General features: G+C 45.2%; 1 protein-coding gene across 1 annotated transcript; it reads left to right on the top strand.

Moving 5' to 3' along the window:
• Nucleotides 1–7,558: 7,558 nt before the first annotated feature.
• Nucleotides 7,559–17,565, top strand: LOC142566087 (uncharacterized). The gene is made up of 4 exons (XM_075677196.1): nucleotides 7,559–8,050; nucleotides 11,062–11,304; nucleotides 15,271–15,277; nucleotides 17,356–17,565. Exons 1-4 carry the CDS (start codon nucleotides 7,629–7,631, stop codon nucleotides 17,563–17,565), a joined length of 882 nt encoding a protein of 293 aa, XP_075533311.1. The 5' UTR covers nucleotides 7,559–7,628.
• The last annotated feature ends 786 nt before the right edge of the window (nucleotides 17,566–18,351 follow it).

The following is an 18,351-nucleotide window of genomic DNA, read 5'->3' as shown; positions in this document are numbered from 1 at the left end:
GCATGTTGTGAAGGCTTGTGCGCCGCCAGCAGACCTGCAGCGCTATCATGGCGCGTAACGCGCATCTAGTGCGTAGCCACGGACCGCGAATGTGCTGCAGTTCCAAACTCAAGTGGCATCGCAGGTAGGCAGCGCCGCCTGCAAAGACGGTCGCTCTGATCAGTCAAACCACTTCGGCAGCGAACAAAACTAACGCTTCGCTAAGTGCGCTGGTTACGCTTGTGCGCGGACGAAGTATGTTAAACACCCAGCTTGAGTATATTTAATGTTACTCCTTGAGCACGCGGGTGCGATACCGGTGCCTGCACCATGGTGCCAACGAGGCTGTCCTTCAGTGGCTTTGGCAAGTGACATGTCGGTGCGATGGAGAACAAAAAGCTGCCAAACCCCACAGCCATCGGCCAGCGCTCACATACGACGACACTCAGGTCGCTCGTTGGCGATGAAAACGTTACTACATGCATACGATAGTCAATACAGGAGGCGATGTTACTCCCCACGTTTGTATAGCCTTCTAGCAAGACGCACACCTTGCAGCAGTTGGGGCTCCCGTTCGCGTTCTGCTGAACGGCGATCTGCTGGCGAGCGGCAGCGTCCACGCTGGCGAAGGCGAATGGCTGCTGGCACCAGTGGTCCGTCTCCCAAGGCACGGATAGAAAGTCTTGTATCCATACAGCTTCTAAGTCGTGGTGGCAGCGAGGCGTGATCAATTTGACAACTTAAACGGGACCGGTGATTCGAGTGCGGGCAGAGGAATGACGTCCGCGACAGCGCCTTTTCCGGTAGTGGCGCAGTTCAATCAACGATGAGCATCATTGTTCAGGACAACATTCATTTGGGCTAGGTGGTGCACACTTCAATTAGGAAGGAACATCGCCAACTAAGACGATCGCAAGTGGGGAGAACGACACAGGACAAGCGCCAACTTCATCTATCTTTATTCACCGAAAAATCAGCAAATATAAGGAAAATCACAGACATGCGCACAATGACCATGATGCATCATCTGCCAAACCGTTCTAGATAGGAAATTTCGCTTTTGAAGAGGGTCACGGAAGTATCACTAACACAATTTTTTCCTCTTTTCTTTATATGGAAGGCTTCCAAAACCTCACGTGCCTTTGTTTCCCTGCTTCTGCCAAGAATCTTTATCTCTCAGAACCGTGGTTCACACTTCTTGCAGTACTGGCATTGTTTTTGTGGCGAATGTACTGCCGCTCGGTCACACGCAGTGCAAGTTGTTTATTTCAAGAAAACACTTATTTCAAGAAAAGACGTGTTTGAGGAGCTCTTATGCAGCTTCGAATGAACCAAAAAGAAAGGACCTAGGCACTCCGTGCGCGTAGTCACAAACTAAGAAAACTGTGTTTACATTGACGTTAGCAGTTCACTGGCCGCTTTGCATTGTTTCCAGCTGTTCTTCACCTGAGGGTATGTAGCACATGCCCTCCCTCCATCGCTTGCCTCTCCACTTTCCTCCATAAATGGCTCGCGAGATTGAGCCGCGATCGTCAGTTGTGGTCTTGCGCGCGGTCGCGAAATGCGTATACGTGCTGTCGGAGCTCAACGCCGCCCGCCCCCCTCCCTCCCTCCCATCCCCTCACGGCCTTTCACGCGACGGAAGACAGCGCGTTTGCTCTCCGCTTTCTGCCTTCGCGCGAACTTCGTCGAGCGGCGACCGCCGGCTTCCGTCGCGTGCTTTCACTCACACATACAGCACACGACGCGCGGCGACGGGGTCATCGCCCTTGGACTTCATACCGAACATCGCGGTAACGGCAACGGGGACGCCGGCGGAAGAAGATGCGCCTAGAGAGTCCATGTAATTCGTATCTCCATAAAATAAAATCCTAGAGATAGAGAAAAAGAATGACATAAGCGCCCACGACTATCTTTCCAGAAACAGAGCAGTTTCTTCGCCTACGCTTTAAATAGCGCCAACAAGTTCTCTTCATCCATACGAGCCTCGGTAGTTTTGGGTAGACATTGACTTCGCAGTTAAGTTCAAGCCCCATGCTATCAAGATCATATCTGTTTGTTGGACGGTTAACTACCGATGAATGGTTCCAGGCTATCATTTAGTGTTATTTACAGCATGCGTCTTCGAATTTCCAGCATCCTCGTTCCACTGTGTACGCAGGTGACAAAATATGTTTGGAGCACTTAGTACAATAATATAGAACAAGGAAACAAGAAAGACTCCTAAAGCGTGTGCAAATACTGTACCTGTGCATAAGATGCGGGTGAATCCGGCTGCCAAGGGAAAAAAAGGGAAAACACAAAATAAAAGGTCATTGAGAGCATTCTTTTCCAACACGGCATCTATTCCGACACGGCAGCGAGTGAAAACAGCGGCGTATGAAAGGGTGAATTTATGGCTCTTCCCCTTTGACAAAGAATTCCAAAATTGAACACAAAACCGAATTTCTGGAAACAGTGGTATAAGAAAGTGCCAAGAGCGCGAACAAAGCGCGTGGCTTTAGATATTCTTATCCCATTGTACAGGAGATGTATTATGTTCGGATACCTTTATTTGTAATTTGTACTTTCTTTCATTGGTTCGAATAATTTCGTCCATGACAGAAGAAAATCTAAGAACACAATAATAACATAGAATCGCTCTTGAGCACTTTTCGGTCGCGGCTTAACATCAAGTTTGTAATAGAACGCAACATATGTACTTTTGACACACACGAAATATTTTTTTCGAAAATTTCTTAATATTCAGTGTATTTGCTTTGTCATATTTTGCTACACGGCGGTTGCACTTGCAAAACTAAGATTACAACATTCTGCTTAACATCATTTCTTAACATATTGGCATGGTAAAATACAACATTTCAGCAGCGAGAACTGCAGGTTCTATTTTTTGTTTTACCTTCCAGAATGGATGATGACCTCGTCAGTACTTTGACTCGGAAGGCGCTCTGAGAATAAAGCAGGGAACGTTTCACCAGAACAGCTGCAGTTTACCACGAATCCTTGCTTGACGAATGTGCGCTTCAAAGGCAGCGTTTATTATCGCTTTATAGGATGCACGCAAAGTAAGAGTGACCCCTTTATAGCAAAAACAAAGACGGCCAGCCCAAAATGTATCAGATCACACGGGAATGCCAACATATAACAGTCCCCAAAATCATAAATCCAAGTGGGGAGCAATGGTAGGCACTGCTGGCCGGCGACCGCTGCTATAGGACCAAATTGGTCTCGTGCAGCGAGCACGCAGGGCAGCTGAAACAACTGGAGCCCTGGACAAAGGGTCCCGCCCCTGCTAAACCCAGTAAAGAGTGTCAAAAAAGACCCTGTAAATACAAACCAATAAATGTTTTCGATGATGATGATGATGATAAACAGACGGTGCGCTCTCCTGCACAACGATGTGTGCGTAGTGCCTGCATGGGCACTTCTTGCCTTCTGGACGGGGAATGATACAAGTAAACAATACGCGAACGATGCAACAATACAAGTCACTAGAAAGAGGTGATACGCCTACGAAGGCGTAGGCTGCGGGCGCTTAGCGGAGTCTGCAGATAGACAGGGAGGCATTCACGTTGACATCTTGCATTGCTTGACTGCCCTGATGATTTCGCACCTTTGAACGCGCTCTACCTGTAATGTATGTATGTATGTGTGGCATGCCTACGCTTTAGCTCGGGAGCATTGAGAAAGCAAATGTACACTCTATGAAAAAAAGGGAGTAAAAGGGGTAGGCAGGTTAGACCTTTTGGGGACTGACTGATTTGCCACAACCATTAGTCATTTTTAGGACTAACTAACATGGGATGAACTGTTACTCCCCATGCGCTTACTCCTTCGAGGACTAACAGTAGCCCTCTTCCGATGCTCCTCAAGGGAGTAACGGTAATTCTTTCCGATGCTCCGCAAAGGTGGAATTAATGAAATTAGGCATTTATAGCCTAATAAAAAGTTAATGAGCTAAAAAAAACAAGAAGAAGAACATGCCCGAAAGTAGGACTCGAACTCACGTCTTCTAGCTCACAAGTCAGTCACTCTAACCACTCAATAAAGAATAAAAGAAACTTCACCACGATGCCCGGTTGACATGAATGGTTATGTGACGAAGTTTAGAATCTGAACGCAAGTGCAGCAACATAAAAGCGACTTGGCATTTTGTGCATGCTATGCAGTGAGAGTCTAACTAACGTTAAGTGTACTTGCAACCGTAAGCGACTGCGGAAGGAAATCAGCCTGAGTATTCCTCGGGTGATCTAAACTGAGGCATTACGCGATGTATACGTGTAGCGAGCTCAAACGGCGCACTCCAAGACGACAGAGAAGGCCAATTTCTCTGTCGCTTAGCGTGTCCCGTATGAGCTATACATCGCTTGAGTTCGCAACCTCCTTGGAACGGAAGGAACTTAGGTACTATTGAGCAAGAAAATCTAGCTGTCTATCAATGACTTCCGCGTTTAATATGCATGCGCATGTTTAATGCGCACAAAGGACATGGATCTTCACATTGCAGCTTTTAAGTTTCACGCAATTTTCTCACGAAGGGGCAAGATGCTGCTATGCATGTAGTTCAACAGACAGTGCACGAACTTCGAACTATTAACAATTTATAGACAATACCGTTTTCGCCGCATCGCTCCATAACACGGACGAAAACAGCGAAGCGCATGGGGAGTAACTGTTGACGTTCGTCCTCCCGTTGCTCTCTTTCCGACCAGGGACTAAACACTTACTCTCTGAAATTTCCACACGGCACGCATATCCATGCAGTTAGTCTTTTGAGGGACGAACGCGCCCTTTTTAGGAATAACGGCCCCGTTAATCCCGTTTTCTACCGGATTTTTCTTAGGGTGTATAAACACTTCCAGGCACATTTCTGCCGCCATCGTCGCCATGATATTCCGTATAGAGTCAAGGTGCGATAACAGCGTGGCCGCGAGCTGCATGCTATAGGTGCAAGTGAGAGCGTGCGAGGATTAGCCGAAGATGGTGGCTGGATCTAGCTCGTTCAAGGGTGGCAGGCGAAGAGCAAGCGCACTGTCTTCCATCGTGTGCGAGGCACCCGGAGAGAGGTGAATGGAGGAGAACGCACGTTCTCTACTTTTTCTTTTATTGCGATAAAGACTTGCCCTTAAGGCATAATTCTTGATGCGTATATGTGTATTATATGTGTGCTGAGAGGCCTGTGTTGTGTATGAATTGAAGCAGTGTTTTGTGGAATCTGTTGTCACGTATCCAGCGGTCATAGCTGGTTGCCACACTGTAGCGGAGGCCGGCTTGCAATAGGAGACGCGAGCGTTCCGATTTTAAACCAGTACATGTCCATATTAGGTGATATGCATCTGCTTCCATCACAGGAACGGGGCAGTATGGACACGTAGCTCCGAGTGGTAAATGCGACCAGTTCCACCTTAAGATAACAGCCGGTGTAAGGGCCACCCCGGCCCGAAGCCTCCTAAGCACAACTTCCTCCGCCCTAGTAAGGTGAAGGGGGAGGGAGCAGACACACGGTGGGATAAGAGCGCGTGTGTCCTGCCGGAGAAAGTTTTTACGGGCTCGGAGCGGAGGGGAATAGGCGGAAGAACATGATTAGGAGGGCAGTGTGCCTGCTGGTCAGCAGCAATGTTGTGAGGGTTCGCTGAATGGCCTTGAATCCAGTGTACCTTGACGCAAGTAGCTGTCCTACTATTCATAGTGTGTGCGTTCTCCTCTGGCGGCGTCTTCGTATGGCACGGCTTAGCGCGGTCGCGCCGGCCCTATCGTGAAGGCGACAGGCGGTCGGTACGTAGTCGTAGGTTAGCCGTTGGCTGATAGTTTTGTGTACGCGGTGCTTGCTCTGCTTAGTACGCGTTGAAGTGAGAGACAGCGCGAAAGTCAATTCGCTCGCTGCATATGTCGCTATTCGTGACGCCAACATTTTGACAGCGAGTGTCCGTGGTCATCGAGTGACGTGTGTTCATGTTTACCTGAGCGCGCATCAAACCATCCTTGTTAATTTAGTTTATATGCGAATGTTTACAAGTTTACGGTCGACAAAATACTACCTTCCCTCCGTATAGCAGCCTAATAATTTGCTATCGATATCGATGCTTCGCCTCGTGTGAAACTACCAGATTTCCTTTTACTCGGCAACCGCAAGAGTAATTTCGATGCGGTTTGTTGCATTTCAAATAAAAAGTCACTATCAAGTGCAGCAAATACATTTCTTACTTACTCCGCCAGTGTTCTTAAAATGTCCTTATAACCTTTACTTGAATATGCCTCAGTCATGTGGAGCCCTCATCAGAAAGAAATGACTACAAGGTTAGAAAAAGTTCAACGTCATGCCGCGCGCTTCATTTGCTCAAAGTTCCGCCGTTTAGAATCCGTCACACTCATGATGCAGTCTTGTGAACGTGAAACGCTAGAAGTGCGAAGACAAAACAAATCGTCTCAAAGTGTTTTTAGTATACTTCATGGACATTTAAAATCAACAAATACGAGTATGTACAACTATCAGCAAAACGTAGCAGTTGTGTTAATCACCAATATGTTTTACGCCCATACTACGCCCACTTCCCTTCTTTTCCTACAGTGATTGAACTTTGAGACGCGACACTAAGCTTTGTGGCTAAAGCCAGTGACGTTTGTCAATTTGAAAAATTGTGAAACATGTATTTTTGTGATTCCGCTGCCGCTTGATGCACCTGTATACATGGTCTGCCTGTATTGAAGACCCTCCCTGTAAGAATCCTCAGCAGAGGGTTGACAGTATGAATAAATAAATAAATAGATCAATTTTAATGTTCAATATATTCAAAATACAAGAAAGCCAACTGCCATAATTACAACTCTGTAATTCAGTATTGAAAAACAATATTACCAATCACTAAACTACACGTAATAATACGCATAGAGCAGATAAACGTGATATATGACAAACCTTTCTGTACTATACCACTATTTTTTATTATGAATTTCGCAAGACACTTGTAAACATTCTAGTAATTTCGCGTAGACTCTGGTTTCATGTGTCACGTTTTCCCGCTTTACGTGCTCTAAGAAATGCACTTGATAGAAGGGCGTTGTCTGTTCTTGCTGGAGAATTATAGAGGTGTAAAATTTGCGTGTGTATATTTTTTGGACACACCCGTTCTTATCAGTCATTTTTAGAGATATGCACAGCCATAATCTGATATTGTGCTTCCCGAACTAGATAGCCTGTAGCTTCATCTATTAAATACAACAACTTTTGCCCAAATCTGTACAGCGGTTGTCTCATAAATGTATTTCAGCGTTTTACATGCCTTTAAGTAAGGAAATCCGAATAGCCAGCAAACGCGCCATTGTGTCGTCCCTCCACCCCTACATTTCTTTTTTTTTTTTACTGGCTGACGGTTTCACACACTCTTATTTCAGCTAATTTCACTCACCGCTAGAGCTCACGAGTGGGCCAAAATAGAGCCTATTAGCAAAGCGCCATGACTCTCTAAACAAGATTTACAAATGGAAGTGAGGAAAAAGAAGAACGGCACGGAGACCGCGCCCTCGCGCGCTGGCACGCGAGGCTCACGCGACGAAGAAGAATGTCTCTCGCGCATTCGAACACGCAGCTAATCGTGGCGGACGGACTTAGAACGATCGCAGGAAGCAACGGCATCGTCCTACCACCTGTCATGGGGATCGGTATACCTGGCTGCATCGAAATTCACCGTCTCCTCGAAGGCTGCCTGTCAACCATCTCGGAAGAGACGCCATCCCGCAAGACGCCTTCCTCGATTGCACTCGCTGCAATTCCAGATGGGGCCAAGGATGACGCGTCCTACGCGTTCAGAAACTTGCCCATCGAGGACGTCCTCCCCGACAATCGGGACCTTGTGCTCAAGCCGTGGTCCAAGGTCGATGAACGCACTTGTGGCAGCAACCCAGGACAACTCAGGAAGCTGTTCCCAGGGGCCGAGTGGTACCCGCTCGTTCACGTGGGCGTCAAGGACACCGTGGCTCAGTGTAAGACCATGCAAGTATCAGGGACCACGCAAGGAGCCTGGCACCAGACGGTGGTAGCCTCGAGGTTCACCGTGCGCCTACTAATACACAGGTAACGATCAATTCGGTGTTTTCTATATCATATATCAGGACCACCGCGAACATCCTCAGTGGACAGACAAATTTTATTTTATTTCTATACTGTTGTCAAAATCCCATTGACGGGTTGTTTTGCCTCGCAAAAAAAAAAAAAAAAACAGACAGCCTGTAACTTGTTGAGTAGTAGAGAGTAGTACAAATCAGGAATACCTGTCATATAGCAATTGGCCATGAAGCCCATTATTCAGCTGGTATTGCGTAATAACACGATCGATTGGCGAGGTTGTACACGTTGTAACACGTTAAGCTAACAGGCGGTCTTTGAATGGTTGGAACGAATTCACTTTCATGACATTACGCTTAATATTAGAACATTTACGATATTTAAAGGAATGAAATGCGTCGGCAGCCGGCCACATTGCACACTTGCGTTCATATTCTAGCGGAACGCAATGTTTAAATACCCAGAGGATTATTAGGCAAATTCATTATTTGCCAGTTTAAATTATTCTCTAGCATGATTAACCGGAAGAACTATGTGCGGTTATTCAGCATGTGCAACTATGCGTTGATCGCTATCAGTTTCCGAGGAAGGGTACGCAACTTCTACGAATTGTGTAGATTTGACACGTGTATTGCTTATTAACGGTAACTTTTACGTGCGTCCTATCCTCAGCGCTTGCGCCAGCCATGGTATCTTAGCGGATTTGGCAGTGCGCTTCTAAGCAAGAGCTGGTAGAATCAAATCTCGGACGCGGTGGGTGAATGCAAAAACGCCCATGTACCATGCATTGGGCCATCGGTAAAGATCTTCAGGTGGTTCAAATTATTCCTTAGACTGTAGAATTAATCTGTATATCTGCAGTTTCTTGCACTACGCCGTGCCTTTTAATCAGATCGGAATTATGGCACGTAAAACCGCAGGATTTCATTTATCCTCGATGCATTGCCGCTGGCAAAACGTCATATGCCTCGCAAACTTCACGACGATACTTCATGTTGCCTTGCTTTATATAGTTCGAGGTGTTTACGCTATTGTCCCTGCAGAAATTCTCCATTCCATAAGTGTAAGTTTAACTAGAGGCGATCCTGTCGAAATTCATTGGAATGGAGAGTATTTGTTGCTTTGCATGCAATATATCGGGAATTTGATTTTTGTTGCATTTTAATGAAAAACGTTAGAATCTCCGGACTCTCTGAGGAGGATTCATCAATTAAGTAGTCAATGTTAAATTCAGGAAAAACAATTACAACTCTAGCTCCACCCCAAAAAAAAAAAAAGAAAAACAATATAGCAGTTCGTTAAAGTGACATAAACGCTGATAAACATAAAGCGGATAAAGATTATCTTTTATAAACTGCTCTCTAAAACACCCCTAATTTGTGAGCTGGACTAATGAAACATAATCGTAAATACTGGAACAACTTAAGCTATAAATTGACAGGGCACATTTATCCGATTCAGGTACCCGTGCTAACAGGAACAGCACACAAAAAAGGGAGAAATCTTTTTGCTGCAGTCAAGAAATGGTAAATTTTGTTCTAAACACTTTTATGAACGCATTTGAAATAGTTTTGAAACTCGTTTACGCTTCAAATGAACATGTGGGCACACTCAGTCGGTCGTATTCCGCTATATGCCGTAAATACAGTGAATTTCATCGGGGAACCCTCACGTCCCAAGGCCAAGCAAGGAGTTACGATTCAGGGCATCGAATGGACTCGTGCGGATTCGGCAATGTTGCGCATCGGCACTAGTCTGGCAGAAGGAAGACAAAACCTGTCGAAAGGCCAATTAATGCTATTCCTTTACAAAAAGCCTGGAGAAGGAGAGAACACGATATGGTGCCAAAGAGAACCCGTCCGCAAATTGGGAGGTTTGTTTCATCTACGCGTGAATATATCGTCTATCATTTTTATTTATCCATTCGTTCATTCGTAGGTTTGCTTTCCCAGCTGATTTCAACTCTCCTCACAGCTAGATGACATCACTTCGTCGGATAGTATTGCTTCAGGAAGGGTTCCAGCCTATGGGCCAAGAAATTAGGGCGGTTGCATACAATAACAATAACAACAATAATAACAACAACAACAACAACAACAACAATAATAATAATAATAATAATAATAATAATAATAATAATAATAATAATAATAATAATAATAATAATAATAATAATAATAATAATAATAATAATAATAATAATAATAGCCACGAGAACAACATATGCAACAACATTTTTGGGTACGTGCTAAATTGGAGCTCCTGTTTATATTCTAAGAATGAAAAGGCAAATAAATAATCAAGAAACTTGCATTGAGACATTTTTTGTCACCAGAGGCGGCTCTTCCGACACCACACTAAGTCACATAGAGGAAAGCGGTGTGTCAAAGTACGAAGTTGAGGTTTTTGCCCGTTTATGAAAAGAATGCCAAAATTGAACACAACAAAAGTGCTTGAAACTACGGCAGGAAAAACTTGACACTAAAGCGAGTGGTGCATGAACTAGTGATCACAGTGCACCTGGGAATATAGTGTTAGGGCACTTTTTTATTTTTTGTACATTTCTTTATTGCTTGGAATGAAGTCGTGGCTAAATAAATAAAGTCGAATAGAAAAACGCTAACCTATAGAGTAGCGCTCCTTGAGCACTTTTCGGTCGTGCCTTAAAACAAGTTTTAAACACAAGGGAAAATAACAATCGCTGGAACTCACAGAATAACGTTTTCGCAATCCACAAAACCTTTTCAGTATGGTTAGGATGAGTTATAATAAATTATGGTGCATCTTAATACATGACAGTAGGATTTTCATAACCAACATTACTATGTGTATTCAGCACAATGTTTCTTGCTTCCCGGATGGGTGATGACGTCGTTAGTGTTTCGATTCGGAAGGCACTGTTTACTTAGTATAAAGCAGGACACGTTTCGTGAGACTAGCTGCAGCGTTCCTCGAGGACTTGCTTGACGAACGTGCAGTTCAACAGCAGTGTTCATTGTTGTCATGTATTGTCAACGCAGTGCGCGAGATGGGAGCACGCGTGGAGCTGAAGCCGCCGCGACCATGAGTGGCCAGTTCGTCGAGTTCGACCACGTGCCTTCTGTCGAGTACCGCCTCGACGTCTGGGGCTGCAGCCTACGCATCCACCCACGTGACACGCTGCCGCGGGCGTCGACGATGCTGAACGTCTCCAAGGATGAGCGCAACGGCGACACGTACGGCGGGGCTAGACCGAGCAGCTGCCTTTGGAGGCTGCACGCGAGGTAAGCAAAACACCAGTCCAGCTGAAACACCCCAGTCAATGTGCGGCCTCTTTTATTACTATTCCGGTTGCGCCATCTTACCTCGTAAGATACACCGTGATTGTAAGTCACCTATTCGGTCGTGCAAGCCAACGTGTCACGATTAACTACTGCCTAGGCCGGTTTGAGGTAATCATGTAGCGTAATCTTTCAACGTTAAATATACGTGCAGCGAAGGTATTGTAGAAGTTTCGTCAAATACCGATGTCGGAGCTTGTAGAGGGTCATGTAGGCGGTTCGCTAGCACCCAGTTCTGGGCAATTTGGCCTTACAGTCAAAGCTGTTAGGAGATATAGAGGTAGTGTATAAATACGCGGACTGTGAGGAGCAAATTTCTGGTTCGCATAATCGGTCTTTGTTTTAAGTCACAGAAAACTTGAAATCTTAGAAAAATAATATACAAAAAAAAGCTGCACCAAGTCTACAACTTAAACGATATATAGTCGATATATTACTAAAGGCTGCATGTAATCAGTAATAAAGCGGACAGCACCATAGCTAACTTTTCGTGAATTCTTGTGTGGCTTCTTTATGGACACCTGACCCATATACACCTACCATGAAAAAAGGCACAATATAACAGAAGTAATAGATGCGAGAAAGTTCGTACGAAATTAGATGTTATAGATAAAAGCGTGCAGGATGAGAAGTAGCAGTACGACACACTCGCCGTAATTGCTTACTGGCTATGGTGTTGGGCTGCTAAGCATGAGGTTGCGGGATCGAATCCCGCCCACGGCGGACGCATTTCGACGGGGGCGGAATGCGAAAACACCCGTGTACTTGGATTTTTAGGCGCACGTGAAAAAAACCCACGCGGTCCAAATTTCCGGTGTGCTCCACTAGGGCGTTCCTCATAATCAGATTGTTGTTTTGGCACATTAAACCCCATAATTTATTTTTATTTTAGAAATACTATAAACATACAACTGATATGTAAATATTTCGAAAAGAAAAGAAACAAGCGAGCCAACTTAAGAATCCAGCGATGGAGAAAATGTGTTGCTGCGTGTTGTCTGTCCGCCGTGGATATAATACGCGAAAGCCCAAAGTCGCTGTAGCTTTGCTTCGCAATCTGTAGTCTGCCGTGAGAGCAGTCGCTAGACCATATGGTGGTCAAGTATGGTCTTACAGAAAAAGTATCGCCTGGTGGAAGCTACGAGTCACTGTCATTGTGTCCTCAAAGGAGCGAAGAAAGGCAAAGTTGTTATCCACCCGACTGCAGAACGAAGCGATAAAGGAAACCCATAAGGGTTTCTCAGCCTAGGCGATGTGCCTTTGCGATGTCAGCAGCCACATGCACAGCGTATACTGTGGGCGCATTGAAGACCGTATAAAGTGGAAGAAAACGCGTCACCCAGGAGAACGCGACACAGAGTAATTTGGTTGTGTTAGCAGGCTTACTAAATGTTGCGCAACTGATTTTCCCGTTCATTAGTCTTGAGAAAAATACAGAAACTCAGCTGAGTGGCCAGTCCCTCGTGCAGATATATACATCTGGATGCCGATGGGAAACTGAGCCCTGACACACACCGTACCGCCCGAAGCGTCGAGGTCGCTTCGAGACTGAAGTATTCAAAACCACATGACACGCTATGTCCCGTTTAAAGCCCAGCCGCAACGAAGTTTGAACTTGGTTACTTTGATTATAAATGAGTAACACCAGGCTATCATAGCAGTGTTGGCAGAAATTGGCTGGTAATTGTCCACGTTTCTTTTTTCTTTTTTTCTTTTTTGTATTAGAGCCCGCAAGTAGCCGCCAATCCCAAACGACGGCCTGCGATATTTCAATTGTGCCCGGATGATGTCTAAACTCTGAGGTTTTGCCATACAGTCAAGCAAGCTCGTTCTCAGTGATTTGAGGTCTGCGTCATTTCAGTGAGTGAGAGGCGTTCTTGTCGGTTTGTATTTGTATTTGTAGGCCTAATTGTATTTCAAGTATACTATTTTGAACGAACAATGGTCTTAACCGCGCTTTTTTAAACAATGCTATTTGTACAGTCCGAAGTTTTGATGCGGTTGTTCTTCAAATGAAATGACAATTTTTTTAGTCCTTAAGGTAAAATAATGTATTGTTCGTCTAAGAGGCAGTCAAGTCGGATGAATCATTTTGCGAGAGGAATGCCTAGCACTAAATTGTTATTTCTTACATTTTGCTTGCCTTCGCTTCAGTTGGTCCTGACCTACCAAAAGATCAGGGGGCGCAATAACGCGAAAATATTCCAAATCATTATATTCCATTTCTGCAATCAGGCCTCTACGATTGGTCAAAATTTTTTCGGGCCACCCCCACTTCGTTTGTCTGTCACGTGATGTCAGGAAAATTCTTCAACCCATATAACGTATTATGATTGATTAGACCGAACAAAAGAAAAATACTCATTTCGGATTCTGCGCCTTTTTCACCATCAGCCCTCCGCTATTAGTCAAATGTGTTTGGACTGTGCCCACTTTGTCTGCTGGTCCCGAAATGTCACAAAACCAAAAAAAAAAAAAAAATCGCCACTGCAAAGGGACGTATCAAAATTAAATTTTTTTCAGAATAGCTGGAGACTCCCCCATTCCGAACTGAACAGATGATGGCTGCCCGCCGATCGATCCGGCACTGGTTGGCCGGAGCTGCAGTGGGGAATGGATTTACAAGTGTATGATAAGATATCTTGAGTGGCAGATAATGCTTTGGAGCCCTTTCGGCACCCCCAACCGTGACTAAAATTATACGAAAAAGGGATTAACGTTAAAACTAATTTGTTCCTGTGTTTGTGAATGCAGAATGAAGTTAAAGACTGCAGTCCTAACTTGGCATTACGAGTATTCTAGTGTACTCATTAGTTTCCGTTTACGCGTGTTAATTACGAAGAAATTCCGTTTTGTTGGCGACGCTGTGATCCGCATGCTTTTTTTTTACGGGTGCGCGACATTGCTCTACAACCTTTGTTATCTTTGGGGTTCGTTTGAGCGGCATTTTTACCCTTCCGTAGCACGTTCCCACGCTCTTCTACCACAAAGCGAATGCTAAGCAAAACGAAGCGGGCCAATCGCCGACGCCGGCACTTTCATCCTAGTCCGGTTGTATACTATCACGGCGCTAGCTCGGACCCACTGAAACGCTCTCCACTTGTACGTAGTCCTCGCCTCTAGTCCGCTAATTAGACATGAAAATGTGTCATGGTAGGCAATGGTATTCGCTTCAGAAGCAAACCAATGTGACCTCCTATAACTACGAGAGCTTTCCATTGACCTCTGTTAACAACGCCATAGGTCACCGAACAGTGCTTAGGTCGACGGTTACGTAAATATGACGTCAGGAGAGTGGAATGAAAACACATTGGAATAGATTTACTTTATTGGGCCCCCGTTTGCTATTTCAGTTCTCTGCAGCAATTATAGAGGCCTGCATAAGCAGCGTTCGAGCAACGTGTGTTGCTTGCTCCCAGTGTGTGGGCCACGTGCAGTCTTCGTTTTAGGTGCATTTCGCGCATGAAATGGCAAAGTGGCTTTTCTTTGTCTTTCATTTTTTACATACGTAGCACAAAGAGGCATGTATGTACCTAGGTGTTGTTGTCGAAGGAATACACTCTTACTATGAACGCGAATAATTATTAAATGTGCAACAGATTGCTACGACTTCTTCAAAGCAATATACTAAACAATATTTCAAAAGCAACACTGTAAAAAAATAATCGTACTGAGGTTTGAGTTTTTGTTTCCGTCATCTGGTGGGAGACTGGAGAACTAAGTCGTGTCTGACTGAAAAAAATAAAGACCATGGAAGTGAAACGCTACTCGCATCACATACAGCGATAAGAGCGTGCGATTAAACCGCTGGACCTCTGCTTCCGACGGTGCAACAATGATACGCTTTGGATTAAGAAGGTGCCATGGGAATTTGCGCAACTGTGTTTCCAAAATTGCTTTCGAGAACAGCGCAACGGTGAGAGCGGAGAGTTCAGCCAGCCATTAATCAAAAGGTCTTTTCGGACTACATACAATTTATACTACATTGAAAAGGAAAGTGTGCGATCGGTGCATTTTACCAGTGCTGAAATATGGGGCAGAGACATGGAGACTGACAAACAAGCTTGAGAACAAGTTGAGGACCACGCAAAGAGCCATGGAACGAAGATTGCTAGGCATAAAGTTAAGAGACAAAAAGAGAGGGGTTTGGATCAGAGAGAAAACGGGTATTTACGATATTCTAATTGACATCAAGAGTAAAGAATGGAGCGGGGCAGGTCATGTTGTGCGCAGTTTAGATAACCATTGGACCATTAGATTTACAGAATGGGTAGCAAAAGAAGGGGAACGCAGTCGAGGACGGCAGAAGAATAGGGCAAGTATTGAAATGAGGAAATTCGCGGGCGCTAGATGGAATCGGATGGCGCAGGAGAGGGCTAATTGGAGATCGCTGGGAGAGGTCTTTGTCCTGGTCAGTTGGACACAAAAAGATGATGATGATGATGATGATGATGATGATGATGATGATGATGATGATGATGATGACGACGACGACGACGACGACGACGACGACAATTTACCGACCATATTGACAGCTGCCCTAGTTTTATTATGGTGACGGTTTTTGCCTCGAAAATCGAGCGAAACGTTTCGTCATTTGCATAGGCTTCCAAAGCTGGATCTTTAACCCCTATGGTAACAAAATGCTAGCTTTCCAAAGCCTAATCACTGCATTTGTCTCGTGTGGCTTGTTTTCTGGAATGTCTCTGTCTCCTGCCTTTGCCAATATTTGCCCTGTACCTTCAGGTAATCGTGAGAAACCCGCTCGTGCTACAGAAAACGCGCAAGCTTCGCCAGGCAGCCGCTTGGGACGCTAGCTGCTACATATCCAGATGTGTTGCCTACAAAGGAAACCTGCGCAATGCAAGAAAAATTCGTCCAGGTTCGCGGATCAAAGCCAGTACGAACGCCTTTTCGGCGTGGTCTTTCCACCATCTGAGATAACCAGGAGTCCAGCTTAAGTGCACGCAGCATGTAGGCTAATCAATCGACAAATCGAAACAAATGGACTAGGGTGGATTACAATTTTCCCTTTCATAAACCTTCCTCCACCTTGTGCGCTTCAGTAGAACTGATTTCCGATGTTCAGTGTCCATGTGCTTGGAGATGTCGATTAATTCACCTTCCTGTTGCGATCTGCTAACTTCCTCGTTAACTTAGACGGTAGAAAGACAGCCAATGACAGGCGTTCGTCAGGAGGTCGATCTCTCCGGACTAGGACGAATTATTCATAAGCTCAGAAGTTTGGTTTCTGAAAAACGGTGAATTGTCTGCTTTAAAGCGTCATATTACAGTTGAACTTAAAAAAAAAAAACAGTGAAAATGAGATTTCAGAAAGCAAATCTTTATTTAGCTTCCCCTTTTCTTGAATTCTGAAAAAAAATTCAAAATTTCGGGTGGATGACAATTTTCTTGTTCATGAGCCTTTCTCCACCTTGCGTGCTTCCGACAACTGAGTTTCCATATCCGCAAAGCTCTACAACGCCTATTTGTCTTCGATTGCAAATACGCTGTGCATATCGCAGAAAGCATTAGACATAGCGTTTTATTTCACTGTTTACGGTTAGGGGACAGAGTGGTTGAAGTAATTCGAATAGTATACGACCCCATCCATGTTTGGCGTATGCTGCTGTTGTGCTTTGCAAACCCTGTCGCGTCTTCTACAGTTACGCTCTAGAAAGCTTCTTCAGCACATAACTATTCCTTTGGCAGAGCTCCGTCATATAGACAAACCTTCTTTCCTAAATGTGTAAAAGATAATTGTTCTGAAGAGATTGAAAGGATCATAGCTACTTTGCAGTATATTCGATTAATTGCGCAGAACTCATCATTAGCAGCTTCACACGAGCTCAAACCAGGAAAATGCTGTTTACCTCGATAGAGTCTACGTTCACGTGCTGCAACAATTCTTTACATTTTCGCTTGCTAAGAGCACATTGACTCTCCTCGCGGCAAAGTCACAAACAATTCGTATCTTTTCCCTTCTTCCATCAGGTTCGCCGCGAACAGAGTAGACGGCAGTGCGACAATCACGACAGGAGTCGCCCATCGTCTCCTGCGTCGCCGCACGTGTGGCTGCCGTCTGCTCGGCTGCACCTCGTCACAGCTGCAGCGGCACAACAGCCCCAAGCTCTGCAGGCGGCGTTACAGCCTCCTCAGCTGCGGTTATCCAAGCTTAGTCGCTGGCCGTGCGTTCTCTGCTGACCACGTGACCAGCGACATCAAAGTGCACTCGGTTCGCTGGCGCGATGGCCACACTGGGCGTATGGCAGCGCACCGCCGGCTGCACCGCGTTCACGGGATGGCCACTTTGCGCAAGGCTTGGCGAGGACGCCCTCAGCAACCGCTGCGAGCTAGTCGCCATGTGGCTATCCCGCGACGATGGTGCAACAATACTGTGGCGCCGCTTGCCAGGAGTGGGTGCACTTCTTTTTCGTAACATTTTACATTTTTTTCCGTGTATTTGTCCGAAAGTAGTATTGTCATATGTATTTAAAATACAGTTTTTTGCGATCGAAATGTGTTTCTATGTTGATTCCTTGAGCGTGGTATTTGTGGGCGATGGTAATAGGCGAAATTGAATGAGCCATGGCACTCCTTTTCTCACTGTCATTCTGCTGTTTTTTTTTTTTCGTGGCTGTACCGTTCAAAAGCAACGACGTGATCTCGACAAGGCTGCTTTGTTACATGGTGGCCAGAGCAGACAATTGGTTATGTTCGTGTGCTCAGCTGTAATATCCTGCAGTGTAATCGCATCCACGGAAGCACAGGGCTCTCTGGAATTGCATGCCGCTTTGCTCGAAACGTAGTCCTTCTAAAGGCGCCAGGATTGAGCCTTCCTTTTTTAAGGATTGCTTGGGATATACCTGTAAACCACGAACACACACTCTCATGCATACAGAGAAATATGTTCGAATCGCTCATAGCTAAGAGGCACTTGCGGACGGCAACTTCTGACAAGGTAATGATTGCGAAGATGAAGTAAAGCAC

This window comes from Dermacentor variabilis, chromosome 1 (assembly GCF_050947875.1).
Source record: "Dermacentor variabilis isolate Ectoservices chromosome 1, ASM5094787v1, whole genome shotgun sequence".
Classification (NCBI taxonomy): domain Eukaryota; kingdom Metazoa; phylum Arthropoda; class Arachnida; order Ixodida; family Ixodidae; genus Dermacentor; species Dermacentor variabilis.
This window is presented reverse-complemented; position numbering and strand designations above follow the sequence as displayed.